The sequence below is a fragment of the Pinus tabuliformis genome, chromosome 6 (assembly GCF_031772625.1).
Source record: "Pinus tabuliformis cultivar Carrire ecotype Pingquan chromosome 6, CPIR1, whole genome shotgun sequence".
Classification (NCBI taxonomy): domain Eukaryota; kingdom Viridiplantae; phylum Streptophyta; class Pinopsida; order Pinales; family Pinaceae; genus Pinus; species Pinus tabuliformis.
The window spans coordinates 720,266,540-720,287,315 of NC_142292.1; the positions used below are offsets into that span (position 1 = coordinate 720,266,540).

At 32.7% G+C, this 20,776-nt stretch overlaps 1 protein-coding gene across 1 annotated transcript; it reads left to right on the plus strand.

The window, feature by feature from the left end:
• Positions 1–336: 336 nt before the first annotated feature.
• Positions 337–1,992, plus strand: LOC149260710 (GDSL esterase/lipase At4g01130-like). Its single transcript, XM_089380550.1, has 4 exons — positions 337–577; positions 683–877; positions 942–1,382; positions 1,495–1,992. Exons 1-4 carry the CDS (start codon positions 358–360, stop codon positions 1,755–1,757), a joined length of 1,119 nt encoding a protein of 372 aa, XP_089236676.1. The 5' UTR covers positions 337–357; the 3' UTR covers positions 1,758–1,992.
• Positions 1,993–20,776: the final 18,784 nt, after the last annotated feature.

Consider the following 20,776-nt stretch of genomic DNA (forward strand, 5'->3'; position numbering starts at 1 on the left):
AAAAATAACTCGTAACAAATTGGTACAGTGACCCATGAATGTCCAAAAGTCTTCCAAATTTTTTATGATTTTGAAACACGCCTTTGTAGCGTCACATGACGAGATGGGGGAAGCTTCGAAGATGCCTCCGCGTTCAATATCGACATGAGCAACAGATCGGAATGCTCACACACGACGCTCATATTCATTGCAGACCAACTTTCTTGGGGAACTGCATTCATTCTTCTTCATTCCATTATCCTTCTTGGGGAACTGCATTCATTCTTCTTCATTCCATTACCATTCCGTACCCTTAACAGTAATCGCTGTCTGAGCAGATTACCAATGGAGCTGCAGCGCGTGACAAAATGTTATTTAATGGGCATACTTGCGGCTATGGTTATTCTTCCAATATTGTCTCAAGCTCACTGTAATTACCCGGCCATATTTAATTTTGGGGATTCAACCTCCGATACGGGTGCCGTCCACTTTGTGTTCCCGTATAACGAGGCTGCGGAGAATCCTCCCTATGGAGAAAAATTCTTCGGCAAACCCACAGGCAGATACAGCGACGGAAGACTCTCCATAGATTTTTTCGGTACGTTAATTAATTCCAGTTACTATGTCATTTGTTGTTCCTACTGATCTTTGTTTGCTGCAACCCTGAATATATATTTGATGACGAAAATTATCAATGTTGCAGCCGAGGCACTGGGATTACCGTTTCTGAGCCCATATTTGCAGTCCGTGGGCTCAAATTTCGGGGGTGGAGCCAACTTTGCTGCGGCCGGTGCCACTGCTCGTGACGAATCCTTCATCGTTCCCATCTCTCTCACTGTTCAGGTCAATGAATTCAAGGTTTTCAAGCAGCAGGTTCTTGCCACCATCAAGGCGAACGGTAGGTTGTATTTGTACTTTATAGTATTTGTATTGAACCGAGAATTGATGGAATGTTAATACAGGTTCTCTAAGTAATCTCCCAAGTGCTGAAGCGTTCAACAGCGGGATATACACAATAGAGATCGGGGGAAACGACTTCAGCTACGGATACATGATTCTCAAACTCAACCCCACCCAGGTGAAAACTACCATTCTTCCAAAGATTGCAAATTCTATTGCAGGAGCTGTGCAAACACTGTACAATGAGGGAGGGAGGACTTTTCTTGTGAGGGACCTGGCCCCTCAAGGGTGCGGGCCCTTCTGGCTCTCTTATTTTCCCCATTCTCCCAACGACTTCGATAAGCATGGCTGCTCCATTTCCTACAACGACGCAGTTCTCTATTACAACACACTCCTCAGAGCTCAGCTCTCCTCCCTTCGCAAGCAACTCAAAGACGCCACTATCATCTATGTCAATACATATGACATCATCTACGATTTCGTCGCCAACCCCTCCAAATATGGTATTCTACTGTACACTTATCCCATTCTGTACTAACTATTTGTGTATATATTCCAAGTACCAGATGAAATTATGAATGAATGATGCAGTATACTCAACATCCAAAAATGCAGGGTTTAAGGCCACCACTAAAGCATGCTGTGGAGTTGGAGGCAAGTACAATTACAGGTACAACATACAGTGTGGAGCCAGTGGAAACATCACTGGCCGCACTGTGAAGGCCGTGTCCTGCTCCGATCCAGACTCCTGCATCAGTTGGGATGGAGTCCACTGGACTGACGAGGCCAACAGACTCCTCACTAAACAAATTTTGAGTGGAAAATACTTTGAACCGTCCTTCCCCCTCGCTAGCTTCTGTGATCTCCAACCCCTATGATTCATTCTTTTCCTTCTTGTCGGGGGTTCCGTACTCGATTGGTAGGTTTGATGTAGCAGCCCTGCACTTGTTTCGGAATAAAGAAGACGAAGCTTCTCCGCATGCATTTTACGATTGAGATTATTCTAAGAACAGCTCATACATAGACATCACCCATTGAGTTATGACTCTCTAAATGAGAACCCTTATTTTTAAGGGGAGTTTGATCATTGCAGTCTATGTACTCTATGTTTATCTCTACCCATATAAAATTATCATTGCCGTATATGTACTCTCTATTTATCTCTATCTATAGAAAATTATCATTGCACTCTGTGTAATTCTACTTTAGCCACAACTACATTCTATGGCATTTATTTCTAGCCATACAAAAACTATCATTACCATCTGTGTACTCTATTCATCTCTAGTTATAGAAAATTATCATTGCAGTATGTGTATTGTCTTTTCTTCTCTCTTATAGAAGAAAAATTGATATATAAATAAAAAACTAAAAAAAATATAAATAAATAAATTCCACTTTAGGCACAACTAACTCTAACTTTTTCATTTATATGTGTACTCTCTATTTATCTCTAGCCATATAAAATTATCATTGCAGTGTGCCTACTCTCTTTTCTTCTCTCTCATAGAAGAAAAATTGACATAAAAACTTTTTTTTTCTTAATTCCACTTCAGGCACAACCAACTCCAACTTTTTCATTCATATGGGTTCCATTGGTTGGTCATTATCTCCCTTGGTATTTTAGTTCTTTTATTTTTCAACACCCACACACTATGGCATTTATCTCTAGCCATAGAAAACTATCATTGCTCTCTAGCCATGGAAAATTATCATTGGAGTCTGTGTGCTCTCTTTTTCTCTCTCTCCTAGAAGAAAAATTGACATAAAAAAAGAATTTTTTTATTATAATTCCTAATTTTCTTTATTTTTAAATAATATTTATATCATGTCATTTATCACAAGATTTTTAAATCCTAATTTTCTTTGTTCTTATTTTATTTTTATATCATGGCATTTATCACAAGTTTTTTTTTTTTTTTTTTTTAACCTCCAGTAATAAAAATAAGTCATGTGATATAGCCTTTTTGCTTGGGGTGTTATGGAAGAGATGTTATAATGTCATGTCTTGACCTAAAATAATTAATAATAAAACAGTTTGACCCAATAAAAATAAAATAAAAAATAGATAAAAAAAATTAAAATTAATAACTATAATTATAATTATAAGCCATTAATAAAAATAAAGCCATGTGATATAGAATTTTTCCTTGTGGTGTTATAGAAGAAATATTGTAATGCCATGTCTTGATCTAAAATAATTAATAATTATAATTAACAATAAAACATTTTGATTCAATAAAAATAAAAATAAATTAGATAAAAAAATAAAATTAATAACTATAATTATAATTATAAGCAATTAATAACTAAACTAGTTTAGATAGAAATTATGGATCTACCCAGAATTATAATTAACAATAAAACATTTTGACTCAATAAAAATAAAAATAAAAAATTACATAAAAAGAAAAAAGAGTTAATAACCATAATTATAATTGTTATAATTATAAGCAATTAATAACTAAACTAGCTTCGATAGAAATTTTGGATCTACCAAGCATCGAGGGAATCAAATCTCTTTTCACTCTAAAAGAGGTTTTTACATAAGAGTTTTGATCCTTGTTGACAAGTGTAGATCTGGAGTTAAATAGATCTAGGCTAGTTTAATGGAGTTGTCTATATGTGAGATTTTATGGAGTTTATCATGATTTGTATTGTTTAAGCTGGTTTTTTGAGTGTATATATATATATTCAGCACACTCTTTGAGAGAGTTCACCTGTCAAACTTGGGATTTCAATAAATCTCTAATGATTAGATCGATAAAAATAAAATAAAAATAAAAATCTCACCTACAATACTTTTAATTATTAATTATAATAATTTTAAATCTAATTTAATTAGAATACACCAATAACCGGGTAGTTATAAAGTCCCTTTCACTCAGTTTTAGAGATATTTTAAAATCATCTTTTAAATCTAAAAATATTCTAGAATCAAATAAATAAAAATAATATAAAAAATATATATTCTAGAATCAAACTAATAAATAAATATAAATAAATAAAAAACCCCACCTATCTCCGTACAATTCCAAAATATTTTCGAAATTAACAATTTAAATGGCAGCAGAGAAATGACAAAATAGTTCGGGTGGTGCACGGTGAAAGCCGTCCATAATTCTTTGTGCGGGATTGGAAAAATCGTCTATTTCCATTCGCTGATGCCCCAAATCATGGATTGAGACAATTACATAATGGTAAATGTTAATAAAGAAAAATTATCCTGCATGGAGGCATGACACATGGATTGAGAAAAATTATCCTTTTCCCATAAGCAAGGGGAGGTGAGCACTCGGTGATGCGATTTTCCATTCTCGATTACTCTTTTTCTCCTTCCACTTATTCTGCTGGAATCTATTACTTTACCGTCGCCTCTGTATTTAAACTCGAATTAGAGATCTGGAAAAATGCAAAAGCACTTTTTAACTCTTTACACTATATTTGCTTATGCGACAGGTGTTTGCACATGATGAACGAGTATTATATCATGCCAGACTGTATTTTATGATTATAATTATGGATAAAATAACAAACACTATGAAGATTAAGATTGAGGGATATAATTAGATTTAAAATTTATTTATATCGATCTATATATATATGATATATCTTACTCTATTTGAAAATATAATATTGATGGCCAATCCCCAACTCAATTAAAATGTAGACTGCCCAGCCTTAGAATGACCAAAGTATTTTAGTGTCCTCGATTCAATTAAAGTGAAGACGAGTGAAGACTACTTCCATAGAATAAATGAAAAGAGTGGGTTGTCACTTGGTCTCATGTTTTTTAATAAATGACAAGTTTTTGTTGTTATTTGATGGGTATTTTTTTTACATTTCTCTTTTTTATTCTCAAATCAAATTTTAGGTTTCGATAAATTGGAAACAAGGGGTATTGTTTTACAATAAGATTATTGGTGAATCAGTTAAATTGGTTGGTTTTTCCTCGAATTATGGACCAAGAGAGTAAAAAATTTGTTGATGACTATGTCGGGCGATTTATTTTATTTGATGAGAAATTTGTTGTGGTATTGGAAAAGAATATCCTTTAGGTCCTGGTAGAAATGGATTTGTCAATGGGGTTACCGAAGCAGCTGAACATCACTATGGGTGCATCATCATTCTGTCAGTGGTTGGGTTTTTGGAAGGTGCCTTTTAGATGTATGGCATGTCACCAAACTAGACAACTTAAGGCATCATGTCGAGACAAGTGTGCTTTTGATCCAAAAGTCCCTCTATTGGGCATTGACAAACATAAGGTTGATTTACTAGGGGTGGGAGATGTGGTGGAGGGTTTAAAAGATATTACCCTAGATCCTAGGGTTTTACCTTTATTAGAGGAATTTTGAGGTCTAAAATGCGTGTCGAAACAAAATGTACAACCAAAATCAACTTTATAAGAACCAATAGATTCAGTGATGATTCATCATTTTTAAAGTAAAAAAGTAAAAATATTAAAAAATAAAAAAATAAAAATTATTTTTTCAACTCGTATTTTCAATTTATCTCCCTACAATTTTACTCAAATTTCAAGTAGTGGCACTTGATGTATGCATAATTTAACTCATCAGCCAAGGAGTACCTATGTTGCATACTTTTGATGGACCATGTTATACGAAAAATGTGAAATACATGAAAAATGTGATTACAATCACGTTTTTTCTTATGTGTTTCTCATTTTTTGTGTAGTGAGGTCCATCGAAAGTATAAAACATGGGTACTCTTTGGATGAGGAATAAAATTCCACATCCAATGAGTGCTCCCACTCAAAATTTGAGTAAAACTGTAGGGAGATAAGTTGAAAAAATAGTTCTTTTTTCCCCTCTAAAATTTGATGATGCAATCTAATCTTATTTTATTACTTCCACTAGTATTTTATAATATTACTTAGGAGACCTATTTCAAACCTCAAAATTTCTCTAATGCATATTGTAATCATCCACTAACTTCATCATCCCCTCATCACCCTGGGGCGTCGAAGGGCTCGCTTTGTCTTCAGTGGACACCAACCTGCAAACTCTTTCTAGATTCGACTACCCAAAGGTTTTCATGGGAGTGCTACCCTAAAGACTACTACTCATGGTTTGGACGAGGGTCTATTAGCCCCTTCTTCACCATATGACCACGTTATTGCTGGGAAAGTTTCTTCCTCTCGAGATGCTCTTGGGAAGTTATCATGGACATGAGGACACAACTACTTAGAAACTGCTACAATCACCATAATCCATAATCGACTCCATGGCCAGTAAGCTCATAAACTCTCTCTCTGAAGACGATATCAATATATTGGATGGTATTGCTGATAGTCCTCTTGTTTCCACCTCGGTGGAAGTTTGTTCTATTGAGACCCTTGTTTTCCCTAACCCACCTCTTCATGAAGGTGGAGTTGTTAAATCTTTCATCTTCAACCATTTTCAAAATGTCTCATTAAAGCATAACCCTTGAATTCCTCTACTCCAACTAAAGAGGCTTTCTGTTCGATTTTGGGGTTTTAGGCTCCTCACGTTTTTCCTCTTTGAATGTTCTAGCTATCCCTTCTTTTACTCCCTCTCGGGTTTCTCCTTCCCCTAAGGACACTCCTCTTTCTTCCTTTCAGTCCATCCCTTCTCAGAAGAATAAATATTCTCGGAATATCATTGAATTTAATGATCTCCTTAAGAACAACCTTCTCATTGATATTGTTATATACCTGGAATCCCTGCAAGAACTTAGAGCTCAAAATTCCTCCTCCCAGGGCCTTAAATGATCATTATTTCCTTAAATATTATGGGAGTTGAGGGCCCTCCTAAACTTCACGCCCTTTGTAGAATGATTTATGTACAACATCATTCTATCATTTTGCTCCAGGGAACCATTGTTCCTTGTCTTAAAGCTAGAATATATATCAAAAATATGTTCTAGTTGGCATGTTTGTGTAGTGGATATGGATGGGAATTCGATTTTTCTTGCGGTTATTTGGAACCCAAGTGAAGTTATTTTTCAGCCTTATTCATCTATGGCAGGTATAGTTTATTTTTCATCTTTCATAGGTTTTAATGGCGATGTTGTTATGGTGAATTGTTATGGCCCCTATCGAGACCACAAGCATTTCTGGCATAAAATTTCTTGTAGTGGGTTGCTAAAAACTTAAAATATTATTTTCTTGGGTGACCTTAATGTTTCAATGTCGGCTTGGAAGATATGGTGTCATTCGACTCATCCTAATCCCTTTTCAGATTTTATTTCTTGAATTATTTTGGATGCTAGTCTTATTGATCCTCAACCTATCCCTTTGGCTGCAACTTGGTGTAATGCTAGTGACAGTACTTGTGGGGTAGCTAAGAGGCTTGACAGGTTTCTCATTTTTGAATATTTGACTTCCAAGCTAGGCAAATATCATTCATGGATTTGTTCAGAGGTTATATCTGATCATCTTCCCATCTGTCTCTAGTTTGTTTTTATGGTTTGGGACCTTGACCTCCTTCTATGTTTAGTCACTCTTGGTTAAATTAGGCTTCCCTCCATGCTATGGTTAGATCGATTTGGGTTGGTTTGCACCCCCATCCCACCTTATCTGCAATGGATCACTGACAATTTATGATGATAGATCCCCTCACCTACCTTGCTAAGAATCTTAATGGTTAAGGACCTCTTATAATTCTTTAAATAATGACTTGATTTCATGGTAAAGCATTGCTTCAAAACAATTCATTTTATGGCTAAATTTTATGTTTACTTCTAAAAGCATATTGGTAAGCCTATGCATTAATACAAAATTAATAAGACCAAATATAAATAAATAAATATTCTTATTAATTTCTTTACATGATATAGTAGTAAATGCACACCTACTATAAGTAATGTGTGGTATAATGGGATGCAACACTTCACATCATTGTGATTTATTTTTATAAGTTATATATTTAGTCTAAATACATAGGAAGGGGTGTTACAAAACATCATCATTGAGATGCATCAAAGTTGAATGTCTCTCATCTCGAGTATCAATAAATTCATATGATACATATAGATCCAATTTTGCATCACAAGGAGCATGAAGGTGATACTTTCACTTTTCGAAGTATTATTAACATAGTAAAATCCCTCTGGTAGACTTAACCATTTATCCAAAGTTTCTACTTCTATGCTCCATTCAAGCAAAGGAATATCAATGTCAAAGCTAGCGTTTATCTTAAAGGGAATCATACCTTCAATTTAATGACTACTTGTGTCAAAAGGTGTTTCCATCGTAGTTGGGATTTGTGAAGGACCTGGTTGAAATTATCTATCATATCATTCCTCTATCATGTGAGGGCTTCCTCAAGAATAATCTTAATAGGATATCATATACCATCCCATGTCTTTTCCTTTTTCCATGTGACTCCACTTTAATTGACAAGGGAAGTCTTCACCAGGTTTAGTTAGTTGCAAGCCCAACTTTCTATACCTTGACCTCATCGAGAACATGCATAGAAAAACAAAAAGGAATATATTTCTTTGAAATCTCTAATCCAAATTATGTTAAGAAAAAATGAAGATATCAATAATAAATGAAATAAAATAGAGATATTGCAAAGACCATAGTAAAATAGTAAAACCTACACTATTCATGAATGAAATGGTAAAATCTCAGTAATATGCAATGCAATAAAAACTTCCTAGAATGGTCACAACTTATCTCTAAGAATGTATTTGTTAACTACACTCACTGGGAAAAATTCCATAACAAGAGGTTAAAACTATAACTTATAGATTCCATCAAAGCCTTATGAGACAAAATCTCTAATATTCAAGACCATAACTCTATGATAAAACTAGAGCTACACAATAATTTTGAGTGGGATGAATCTGAGTTGTCCACAAGAAGAAACAATTTTCAAGACCATAGTGTTTCATTAATTTTATGTTTTAGGTCTTCCTTATCACATTCGAAATAAAATTAAAACATTAAATAAATTCCCCAAGCTACGTGTACTTTGGGTGAAAAACACATGAGAAAGCTCCAAAATAATGTTTCGCAAGTTTACAAACTAAAAATTTTAAAAACCATGACCATTATTTAGATGCACCTAGATGGCCACCTCAATCATAACAAGTAGTACTAATTTAACTCTTTTCACCATGCTCATTGTTGCTTAACATGAAATATTTGTATGTTCTCTCTGCCATGGATAGAAAAGTTCCTAGAAGATTTTAAGACCTTTATTTATTTTTTGTCATAAATTAATTATTGGGAAACACCAAATACATCTCCTTCATTCAAATGATAGTACCCAATGTAAAGTAGGTGGTGTAGACATAATGCACAGAAGACTATGGGAATTAAATTGGAGAGCTTTATGATGTCTTGGATTACTAACACCATCTTTCTAACAATCGCACCAACAGATAGATATAATCCTTGGGGTGAAGGTTTTAAGTCTTTGTCTACTTCTAAGATATGCTTATTGTTAAAAATAAAAAAATAAAAATAAAAATGAAACTTAGACAAGAATCCCAATGCATGGAAACCTAATAAAGTCAATAAAGAACAATTTCCACATAACATATCTTATAATAGAAATATAAATTATAAAGAAAGAGATATAAACATTATAAAACTCTATTATGTACTGAAAACTAAAATTAAATGAAATATAGTTGAAATGTATTGTTGGTTTGATGCTCTTCTCAAGTATCCTACATGGAAGCTTCATTCCTCAAGCTCTTCTCTACATTCCAAGAGTCCATTGTTAGCTTCGAACTACTCAACCTTCAACTCTCAAATTTACAATGAAATGACCATTAATTACGATAAAATCACAAAAGAATTTTTGAATTCTCCCTAAGTTTAATAATAAAGCCAATTTTTTTAAGAAAAAAATTGATAACAATAACATTCTCGCATGGAATTGGTTTAGATTTTATATTTAAAATTATAAAATTACAATTTTGTTTTCTTTCCTTTTTTACTTAACTTTTTTCCTATTTTCATTTTCATTGTGGTTTGTTAAGAAACATCAAAAATCCCTTAAGGTAAACAATCAAGTTTCACCAAAAATATATGTATTTTCTTATGCATAGAGTTAATCATAAAGAAATTAAAAGAAATGACATTTTTTTACAGTGTCACTAAATACATGTATCAATATCAAGTTTTTGATAGCATTGCCCCATACTCACTGAAAAAAAAATTGTTAGTACTAGAAATGACAGTTTTATAAGTGTAACTCAAACACATGTATGAACATCAAATTTGTGATAGCATGGCCCTACATTCATTATAAAAAGAAATTATATTTTGTTCTTCCATACATAAAATAATGTATTTAGAGTTACAATCTTATAACCATTATAACTATGATAACAAGCCCTATATTCACTATAAAAAGAAATTATATTTTGTTCTTCCATATATAAAATAATGTATTTAGAATTACAATCCTATAATCATAACTACATGGAGTGAAGTTGTCAACCATGATTGTTGTGTCCACCAAAAAAAATTATATTTTGTTCTTCCATGCATAAAATAATGTATTTAGAATTACAATCCTATAACCATTATAACTATAACTACATGCAGTGAAATTGTCAACCATGATTGTTGTGTCCAGGTTGATATCTCAATCAACATGATCTCAATGATTCAGATGCAATTATCATATTCATCAAGTAAGAAATGCCATACGTCGAATGAAAAGAATTCAATCCAGGCACAATGTGCATTCATAGAATTTTAGCAAACCATTCCCAACCACAAGTTTCATAGTCCACAACATATTCAAGATTTGTCAACCTCTTATAGGAAAAAAGCGAACGTCTATTTTATATAAAAAGTACATTGGGTGGAGAAATCTCTACAATGGAGAAAATTTAGATTATCTTCGTTTATGTGTGAATACCAACTCCTTTATCATTTTCAATGTGACTTTTTACTCAACCCATAGTAAATGCATATACTATTCCCAGCACACATTTGGGCAAAACATTTTATTAACTTTAAACATTACGATATCGAACTTTAAGAATTTTTTCAACCTTAGCTGTCAATATAGAGACACGTTTTTGCTCATCATATTAAGCAAAGAGATTTATCATATTTTTAAACTATTTTTAACTATAAATAATTTTGGATGCTAAATATATTAAAGGTATTTTTTCATTAATATAGGTTAAGCTTGAATATTTTTTTGGGATAGTTTTTTTCTCTTAAAAATTGTTTTTATTTTTAATCTCTTATTAAACTATTTCTAACTATAAATAATTTTGGATGCTAAATATATTAAAGGTATTTTTTTATTAAATTTAGAATATTGATATAGGTTAAGCTTGAATATTTTTTTGGATAGTTTCTTTCTCTTAAAAATTGTTTTTATTTTTAATATCTCTTATTAAACTATTTCTAACTATAAATAATTTTGGATGCTAAATATATTAAAGGTATTTTTTCATTAAATTTAGTATATTGATATAGGTTAAGCTTGAATATTTTTTTGGGATAGTTTTTTTCTCTTAAAAATTGTTTTTATTTTTAATCTCTCTTATTGAAGTTTGATCTTGTAATGTGGTAAAGATTAAATACAACTGTCACACACCATTACAGATCTAATAAAATTTTTTTTACCACAGTATAAACATGCATACATGTTCATTGGATCTTCGCATTGCAAACATGTTATATACAATATTATTGCCAAACAATGTAATAAGGAACACTTAATAATAAAACACTTAAATGTCTTATACTCTTACCCACTCATACTAAAGTCGAAAAGTGATTTACTGTACCAACAACTATCCATAACCATGATTCATTAGCGAATAAACAATAGTTGGCTCATGATATGTCTTGGGTTAATCAAGCGGTTGACATTACAAAGGTATGTACAAAAGTTATATGAGCGGGTACTTCAGTTATGAATGGTTTTATGGCAATTTCTATTTGCGTGCTGGTTTATTTCACCGAGATTAATTGAAGCCGCGAGTCTTGTCCGGCTCTGATACTCACCCAACTGGCCTGCTCTGCATCGTCCATTTGGCACGATGAACGGCCGGCCAGCAGGTACCATGTGCCCTCCGCGTGCTCGATGCTCCAGGACTCATACGGTCTGACATTTCTCGAACTTACCATTTAACAGCCGTTTCCCGGTTCAACTACGATTGATCCAACGGTGGAGACGAACCCGCCCAAATCAAGGGCTGTCGTCGAGCCATGAGGCGGTGGGTGCTTTAATGGTTTTAATGCATGGTTAATTCCTTTAGCTCGTTTTCATTGTTGAGTGACCTCCTGTCGCTCACAGCTTTATGGCGCTCCGCCTTACTCAGAACTCCTTACCTCCAGGCGGTCTGGTACGCAGCAGGATGTCTCTGCCTTCCAACACCAGATAAGGTATCGAATTTCCTATTATTCATGTTTACCGCTCTTCTCGTTTCATGCTCATGTTCTTCACAGGCTTTTAAACTTCACAGTTCAGGTTATGGTTACGATTCTTTTAGTTTTTGTATTCATCTTCTTCCGCGTTTTTAAAAACTCACAGTTCTGGTTACGTTGATATTTTCAGGTGAAAGGTTCGGTTGCTAAAACCAACGGCGTTGGAAAGCCTTCTCCGCTTCTCCGCCATCCCATGTCCGGGTAAGAATTTATGCATCTACTCGTAGGCTCGTATGGCTTTTCCGTGGTAACGGGCTGAGCCGCTGTCCATTTTGACAGGATATCGAGGTTTTGCTTATGCTTCGGAATCCCTCCGCCATGTACAGGGGTTTTCCTTCCATGGGGAAATTTACGTTTTTCTCATATTTTGTTGTTTGTAATTTATCTGGTCTCTCCGCCAGCATTCAGGCGGAAACCTCAGTTGAGAGGCGTTGTATGCCCAACTTGTGTTGTATAATTTGTTTCCTTATTATGGACTGTTGGTCTTGAAGGCGGACGAATGCTTCCGGTTGATTACTGTTTTGTTTATATGATACTGTTTCGAATTTAGTTTTTGGTTAAAGAATTATTACTGGTTCATATGGAAGCCTTTATCTGGGCTCTAATACTGTTATTCGGTGTATATTGGGCGTACTTGCCTTCTCTGTGGCTTTTATTGTGAATATAAGTTTTGAGCATTTATCCTTGTTCGTTTTCCAATGTATGTTCGCTTCTACGGTTAATTTATCTTGTAACGTCGGTCTGGCAATAGAAGCCCTGCTGGCTACATATGTTTAAGCATAGCTTCGGCGATTCTCTTCAGAGCCGGGGCACCTGTTATTGTTTATTACGCATGCATGGTGGCCACGGCCCTTCCTCCGTTCCTCGAGAACAGGGGTATTTCCGTCAGTTTGCTTTCTCTCTGCATGCTTAAATATTCTATTAAATGTTGAAGTTGTATATTTGGTAATGGATTGTTACTTCAAAAATATATGCTTTGTTCCACAGTTGATTCGAACGGCTTGCATTTTCTTTGGTAGAAAGTCTGGGTATCTCCGGGTATTTACTGTTGTTCTCGGTTCGAAATGTAAACTCAATGATTATGCACAGTGTTGAATTCTCTTGTTCGATTCCCATCTGGGTTACAGAAGATGGCTTACACAATAGTCGTTTTCCTGTTTTACATTCTTTCTATCGCTTATGCTACAGGGGTTTTAATTCGGCATGGATTCGCTATTGTTCTTTGATTGAAAAATCTAATTCCATCTCTGCCAGTTGCGCAGAGGCTAAATCCTAAAAATGGTTAAATCTTTTTCCCATTACCTTTACTTGCCTATCAAAGACCTTAAATGAATTCCACAGGTTATAAACGAATTCTTTAATGCTTTAGCAAGCCGTACCTGAGCAGAAGCAAACCTTTTCGTAGCGCTTGTCAACCTCCCGACCGTAGGAAGATCCTCCTCGATCTTCCACCCCCAAGCACTTCTGCAGATCTTCACTGTCTGCAAACCCTCTGGTTATGCCAGAGTCACGCTATCTGGTCCTAACCAGACGTAGCGGTTCAGGAAGCCTCTCACTTCCAAGCACATGCCATCTGATCACTACCAGACATAGCATATCTCAACTCCTCTGCCATCTGATCCTTACCAGACTTGGCATTCCCCTTTTCTCCCTTTTCCCTGGGGTCTCAACCGTCACATGAAGGTAGTTAGGTTTTTCTCTTGTTTCAACTACCTCAACAGCTACTAACAACAATTAATCACATACTTAATTAAACAGTAGTAGCACAATTAATTATCATAATAATTAACAGCAGTAGCAACAGAGTTATTATAATTTACCAAACAGAATTTTAGTTCACAGTTAAATTTACTGTCTTACTTAACATTATCGCTTTACTAGGAGCATTACAACAACACAAAGTAATTGGTCTACACCTCATAAGTCATATTAACATATGGTTATTTATCGAATGAGTGATTATATAATGATGACAAAAATAACCATTTTTAATGTACTTCATAATTAGCATAGGCATATAAATTAAATGGTTAGTAAATGTGGATGGGCATAAATCCTTAGTAAGTGTATAAATGCTTAATTTATCATATATGTCACGCTGTTAAAAAAAACTAAACTAAATTACAACTTTTAGTATTATTATTGATATTGATAAAAAAGAATTAATTTACAATTAAACATATATGAATTTAAAATAAACATGTAACAAGATTCTTAATTATGGAGATTCACTCTAACTTTGTCATAGAAATATTTAATTTGTAAATATGGTATATTACAATACCATCACTTATCAATACTACATACCCAAAAAAACCATAAATCATTTCATATGACACTGTTTATATAACAATTTTTAATTAATAAATTTATTTGAAAGACGAAAAAACCATAACTATTTTGAAAATAAATCTTAATCTTCATTTTATATTATTAAAAATATTTTTAAAAAATTAAATCTCTACCATCTACTTAATAATTATTAATAATTAAATTAAAATTAAAATCATATTCTAAAATAAATATATCTCTTCATATAAAAATATTTATATTTTATATTATTTAAAACTTAAATAATATAAATATTTTATATTATTTAAGGCTTAACGTTTTATATTTTATACGAGACTTATTTAAAGTTAAGAGATTATAAAATAACCTGCTTTAATTATTTTTTAAATATAAATATTAAATATTAAAATGGAGTAAAACCATATTTTCAAAATTTTAATTAAAATTAGTTTTATTTTCCCTTATATCAAAGTATTAAAGAGTTTTCCCGTCTTTTAATCTAACTAATAAATAAATAAATGCATTTCATTTCGATTATAACGATTATTATGAAATAATTAGGAACAAATAACAGTTTTGATGAGCTCTCTCAATTACCCAAAATACTAAATTAAGCACTATCAATATGAACAATGAAAGTCTTTAATCAGAATAGTTAAATTTACAGACTAATTTATTATTTAAATGAAAAAGTACGTTAAATTTAATTTGTTATTTCAATAATTTAATATAAATTTGTTGAAACTTATATATTGTATTTTAAAGTTAGAATTTTAAAATTAAATATTTAATAAATTTGATGTTTTGGAAATTTTCAATATTTGTTTTTAAGATTTGAAAAGCAAAATATAAATTTTAGAAAAAAAATAAATTAAGAAAAAATAATTTATAACATATTATTTTTTTATAGGTGGAAAAATCTATTATAACTTTGTGGTAAACTAATTCTCGTTGTTAATCGGGAATGTAAGTTGACTCATCACTGTTAATCAAGGAAAATTACACCACCTGGAATAATTCACTGGTGGTCCTTAAGGGGGCAACCACCTGGAATATCCCACTAGTGGTCCTTAAGGGGGCAGTATCTCACTCCTTGCCAAATGTCTCTGGGTCTTTGGTCGTTAACCTGTTTCCTTACGTCTGAGGAAAACAAGCCCTTAGCCAAACAGAAACAATTTTAGGGAATACAAACCACTTACCTATCAAATTATATTTCATTTTATTATATCTTTTGAATTTTCTAAAAATTCTAAAAATTAAGAAAAGTCTTTCAGTAGAAATCACAAAAGAGAAATTTTTGGCCGACGCGTTTTGAACCAACAAGTGTGGTGTATCATCAGGACCATATGAAGAGGTAGACCATGGAAATGGATTAAATAGAGAGCAATGTAGAGACCATAATTTCAGGTAACAACTATATCTGAACAATAATATTTAAATGATGATATTAATTTATTAAAAACAAATATTAATAAGTGCTATATTAAACGACTATCTTTTGAAAAATAATATTCAAATTAATTTATTAAAATCAAATATTTTTTAAAAAATTTATTACTTGAATTAAAAAAAAAAATGGTCAAACTCCAAACAAGGAGGAAAGTCAAAAATTATAAAAAGGATTCAAGGCCCTAATCGAGACAAGATCATTTAATCAATAAAAATAATTAATGGAAAATAATAAACTAAACAAAAATATACACAAGTCAAAAGAAATATATATATTCAAAGAAAAGTAATGAATAAATAATATAGGATCAACAATAAAATACGGGGCTGAGACCCATTAAACAAATAAAAAAAAATACTAAAAGTAGTTAAGAACGAATAAGATGATAAAATACTTAAGAAAACACGAAATATCAAGAAATAAACTCTAATGAAGAATAACCAACAACAAATACTATAAAAAAGACACCAAAATCTACATAGATAAATAAACAAACAAAATAAATCCCAAAAAGAAACCTAAAAAACTAGGAGGACATGACAAGGACCCACTTCTACTAATAATCCAACCATCATCTCTATTCAAATTATTGGGTTTTTTTCCGATATCTAGGGCCTCCTTCAATTTATGATGATGGAAATGGATAACCCTAGTAACAACTTGGCCTCCTCAATGCAGATGTGGTGCTTAAATTTATCTGCATGCTCTGCAAAAATAGAGGATTGATTCCTTCCATTCTTGATGTCAGTGGCATGCTCGTGAAACCTTTGATTAATCGAGCAACCAGTCTCACCAATGTAGGGATTCCCATAAGAGCATGGAATAACGTAAAGACCCTTCATATTCTTGGGTTCCACTAAGTATTTTACATATCTAAAAGAGCTTCGAATGTTACTTAAAGGCCTAAAGGTTGAAGCCACCTTATGCTTCCTTAGGATCCTCGCAATCTTGTCAGTGGTCCCTTGGATAAAAGGAAGATGAACACCAGAAAATTGATCCTTGGTATCTTTCTTAGCACTAGGACCTTTTTCAGCTCCAAGGAAAGCCTTAGTACATTGGTGTCTACTATACTCATTATTAAAAAAACACTTAGGAGATGTTTTCTTTTCATTAAGATGGTTGTCATCATAAACTCTTAAAGCTCTTGTCACTATAGTGTTGAGAACACCAAACTTTTGAGTTGAGAAATGATAAGAATTAAAATGATTTCTGCTAAAAAAATTTCTTAATTCATTATAGATCACAAAAACCTAAATTCTAAAAATTCTAAAAATATTAATAAAAAATATTTTAACCCATTAAATTATATTTACAATTTCATTTTATTATATATTTTCAAATTCTATAATAATTAATGTTTCCATGGGAGAGAAGTCACATTGTTGCACCATATGTATGTACTTTCAAACTTCCATTCTATCTTTACATGCTCAATATTATATAAATATAGACTGAAGTTTTTTTGTTTTTCAGTTCAAATATAATAATAATATAATTTTGATTCAAATTGTAATTTTTTTAAATTATTTTAATAAATAAATAAATTTAATTCTTTAAAGCCCATAACAACAATAAATTTAAAGCCCATAACAACGATAAAGTTATAATTTATCATTCTTACATAATTGAACTTCTAAATTTATGAGACAAGTGGACATTATTTGAAATTTGACTAATCATCAATAAATATTTATTTGTAAATTTTGTTTGGAGTGTTCTTGAATCAAATTTTTATCTCACAATGTTTCTGGTGGCTGTTATTCCTGCTTTCGTTATCAAAATTACCAAAACTTCCCAATCAAACTAGGCATGACCTCAGTAACCAATTTCAAAGTACTTCACAAATGAGGTACTCTACCCCGTCCCAAAAACTCAAGAATAATTGAGGCTTCTCTCAATCTATAGCTTTCTCAGTGATTTCCTCTTTCCTGCACTTCATTTCCTCAATAAAATAGTTCCCCCCTAACTCAGTAGTACTCCCTTATTTTTATTTCCCCAGTCTATCGCTTTTCTTCCTTCTTGTTACTTGGAGCCCTGCATGTTATAGATTTGATCAAATATTTTTATCCATATTTGATTTATGATTCTCCTTTTTATAATTTTTAATTGAGTCAGTTCATCTTTTTATAGGATAGATTTTATATATGTAGTTTTTTTATTATTTTTATTAACATTAACTTTATTTAAATATTAAATTAATTTAATTGAATTTATAATTTTAATTAAATTGTTTTATTATTTTGTTTATTTAAATAATTGTAATATAATTTATATTTTCCTTTGATTAAGGATTTATCATTTGTATATGTAAGGGTGATATACCTACTAAATACCTAACTTAATATATTTTCATTATATTTTGATAAGTTAGAATTTACTTTGATAATTCATTTATTAACTTAAGTTTAGATATTTTTCCATATTAGTCGGTATGTATACTATTACAATATGTGTAGGTTATGAATATGTAGCTATCATATGGATGCACCATATGTATGCTAATATTCTCATTATTTGAAGGTGGGCCATTACAAAAAATAAATTTGACATATAATTATGATGTTTCTCTGTGGGCTTGGGGTCAGCAGGCAATGTTCACCCCAACCAATAAGATGTGTCCATTTTCATCCTCCTTACAGAAATCAAAATTTGACATGTGGAAGTGTGAAGTGTTGAGGATGACAGTTTCAACAGTGACAAGGGAACCTCATACCTTATTTCCCCCTTCATACGAATTGCTTCAGCTAGTTTTCAAGAGTTTTTTGTTTGGGCTTTCCTCTCTGTAACACACAATGCCACATCCACAAAAAGGTTCCCTGATCGAATCCCTCTGTAGACATTTTGGGATGGCTTATCGAACTCGTCCCGTCGTCTTCCACATTGGAAAGTAATGCAGATCCTTCTTCCCCCTATTCATAGATGGGCTTATCCTACTATGAAGACAAAATTACAGTGAGGACATTGAACCTATGCCTACAAATTGGAGGGTCATGGAGAGTAAATTGGTGGCTTGGAGGGTAAATTGGCTCCACAACCTTTAACAATATACACACATAGTACCACCACTAACAGACAAGTTTGGCTTCATGCGTCATTCTATATACATTCAATCCTATTTTTTGTTGCCTTTTAGATTGTGATAGGTAATCACTTAGACCAGTGAACAATACCACCACCAATAATTCTTACACCATGGTGGTTTGTATGAATGTGACTAATTTGCATTACCTCTTCTTTTTCAGCTCTATGTTCAACCCTGGCAACATTTTCTCTCATCTCAGCTTTAGCTTGTTTGATATCCTTCTTCTCACAAGTTATTTCTTTGTATGCAAGGTTATGTGCAATAACCTTCTCAGTTTGCATCCATATATAACAACAACATTGGATTACGAAACATCAAAATCCAAAATCCATCACACTCAATCCTCCATCTACCTACTTAATAGATGTATAACACATAGAACATATCCATGTCAATCTTAAGACTAGGCAGTGAAATAGGTGGAATGACATCTACAAACCCTTGGTTATCAAACCCATATTTGTCACTACCTCCATAAAAATGAAATGTTATATTCATATGATAAACCCGAGTGTAATTTGTACCAACTAGGTTATTAAGTTTAATTTCAAGGTTTTGAGGCTTAGGTAACAATGAAGGATACCCAATAATATCCTTGAGAACAATCCATTCAATTCCTGTGGCAGTCAACTCTATTGTTTCAAAGGATATCCACTCCACTCAACTTCCCACATGCAATTCGATCAAATTGCCTCACCATATGCATTTTTAAAACAAAGAAAATAGAAGTATCTTAATTTCATAACCAACTTTCTAAGAAAATTGCATAGAAAATACATATTCCTAAACTAAGACACTTGAAACAAAATGTCTACTTGATTCCATGACAAAATATGAAATCCCCCAAATCCAAACTGTAATATCTCTCTATACATTATTGCATAAAAATCCTATGATTAGGAAACAAATAAAATAAAATCATTGAATGTTTAATAAGCGATGTCCCAGCCATTGGAAGAAGAGAAGTAAGCAAGTTGTCACTTTGATAAGCACAATCACTTTGTAGGGGTTTTGTAGGTTTCAACCCATCGAGCAATCTGTCCTCATCCACAATTTCTGTGGAGAACAACCAACTCTTCTTAACGTGGAACCTAGACTCATCCCCTACCTAATTCTTAAGACCCATTGCCATTATTTTCTCCATTCTCTCCTTTACAGGAAACCCTTTGGTGGTATAAATCTTACGAAGTTTCACCTCCTCGCGGTCATACTCATACCCTAAAATGATCTTCCAAATGGATCCCTCTACATTTTGCCTTGCACTCCATCACCACTTTCCTCCAATTCTTCTGACATTTTAAGGGTGAGTTAAACTCTACTAACACTAGAGCCTCACCATATGTAAACCCAAAATCATGGCGTAATACTTGGACAAAGAAAAGCTTCTCCTTCAAAAGCTTAATGGATTTCCTTACCTCAAAAAATATCATTGGATGGTCATGAGTTCCAGACTAACTTGCCTTGTATGTGCTTACTTGAACTATTAATGAAGTGGATACCTCTTGATGTTTACGAAGTTCTACTATGGCAAGAGTACAACTCACCACAAGTATCATCACGAAAGTCTAACATATGTAAAAAATTGAGACTAAATAGTCTACCAATGAATCCATATTCAGGAGAAAATGTCAACATAGTTCATGGGGGCTTCACTCAATGAAACTCTAGCATATCA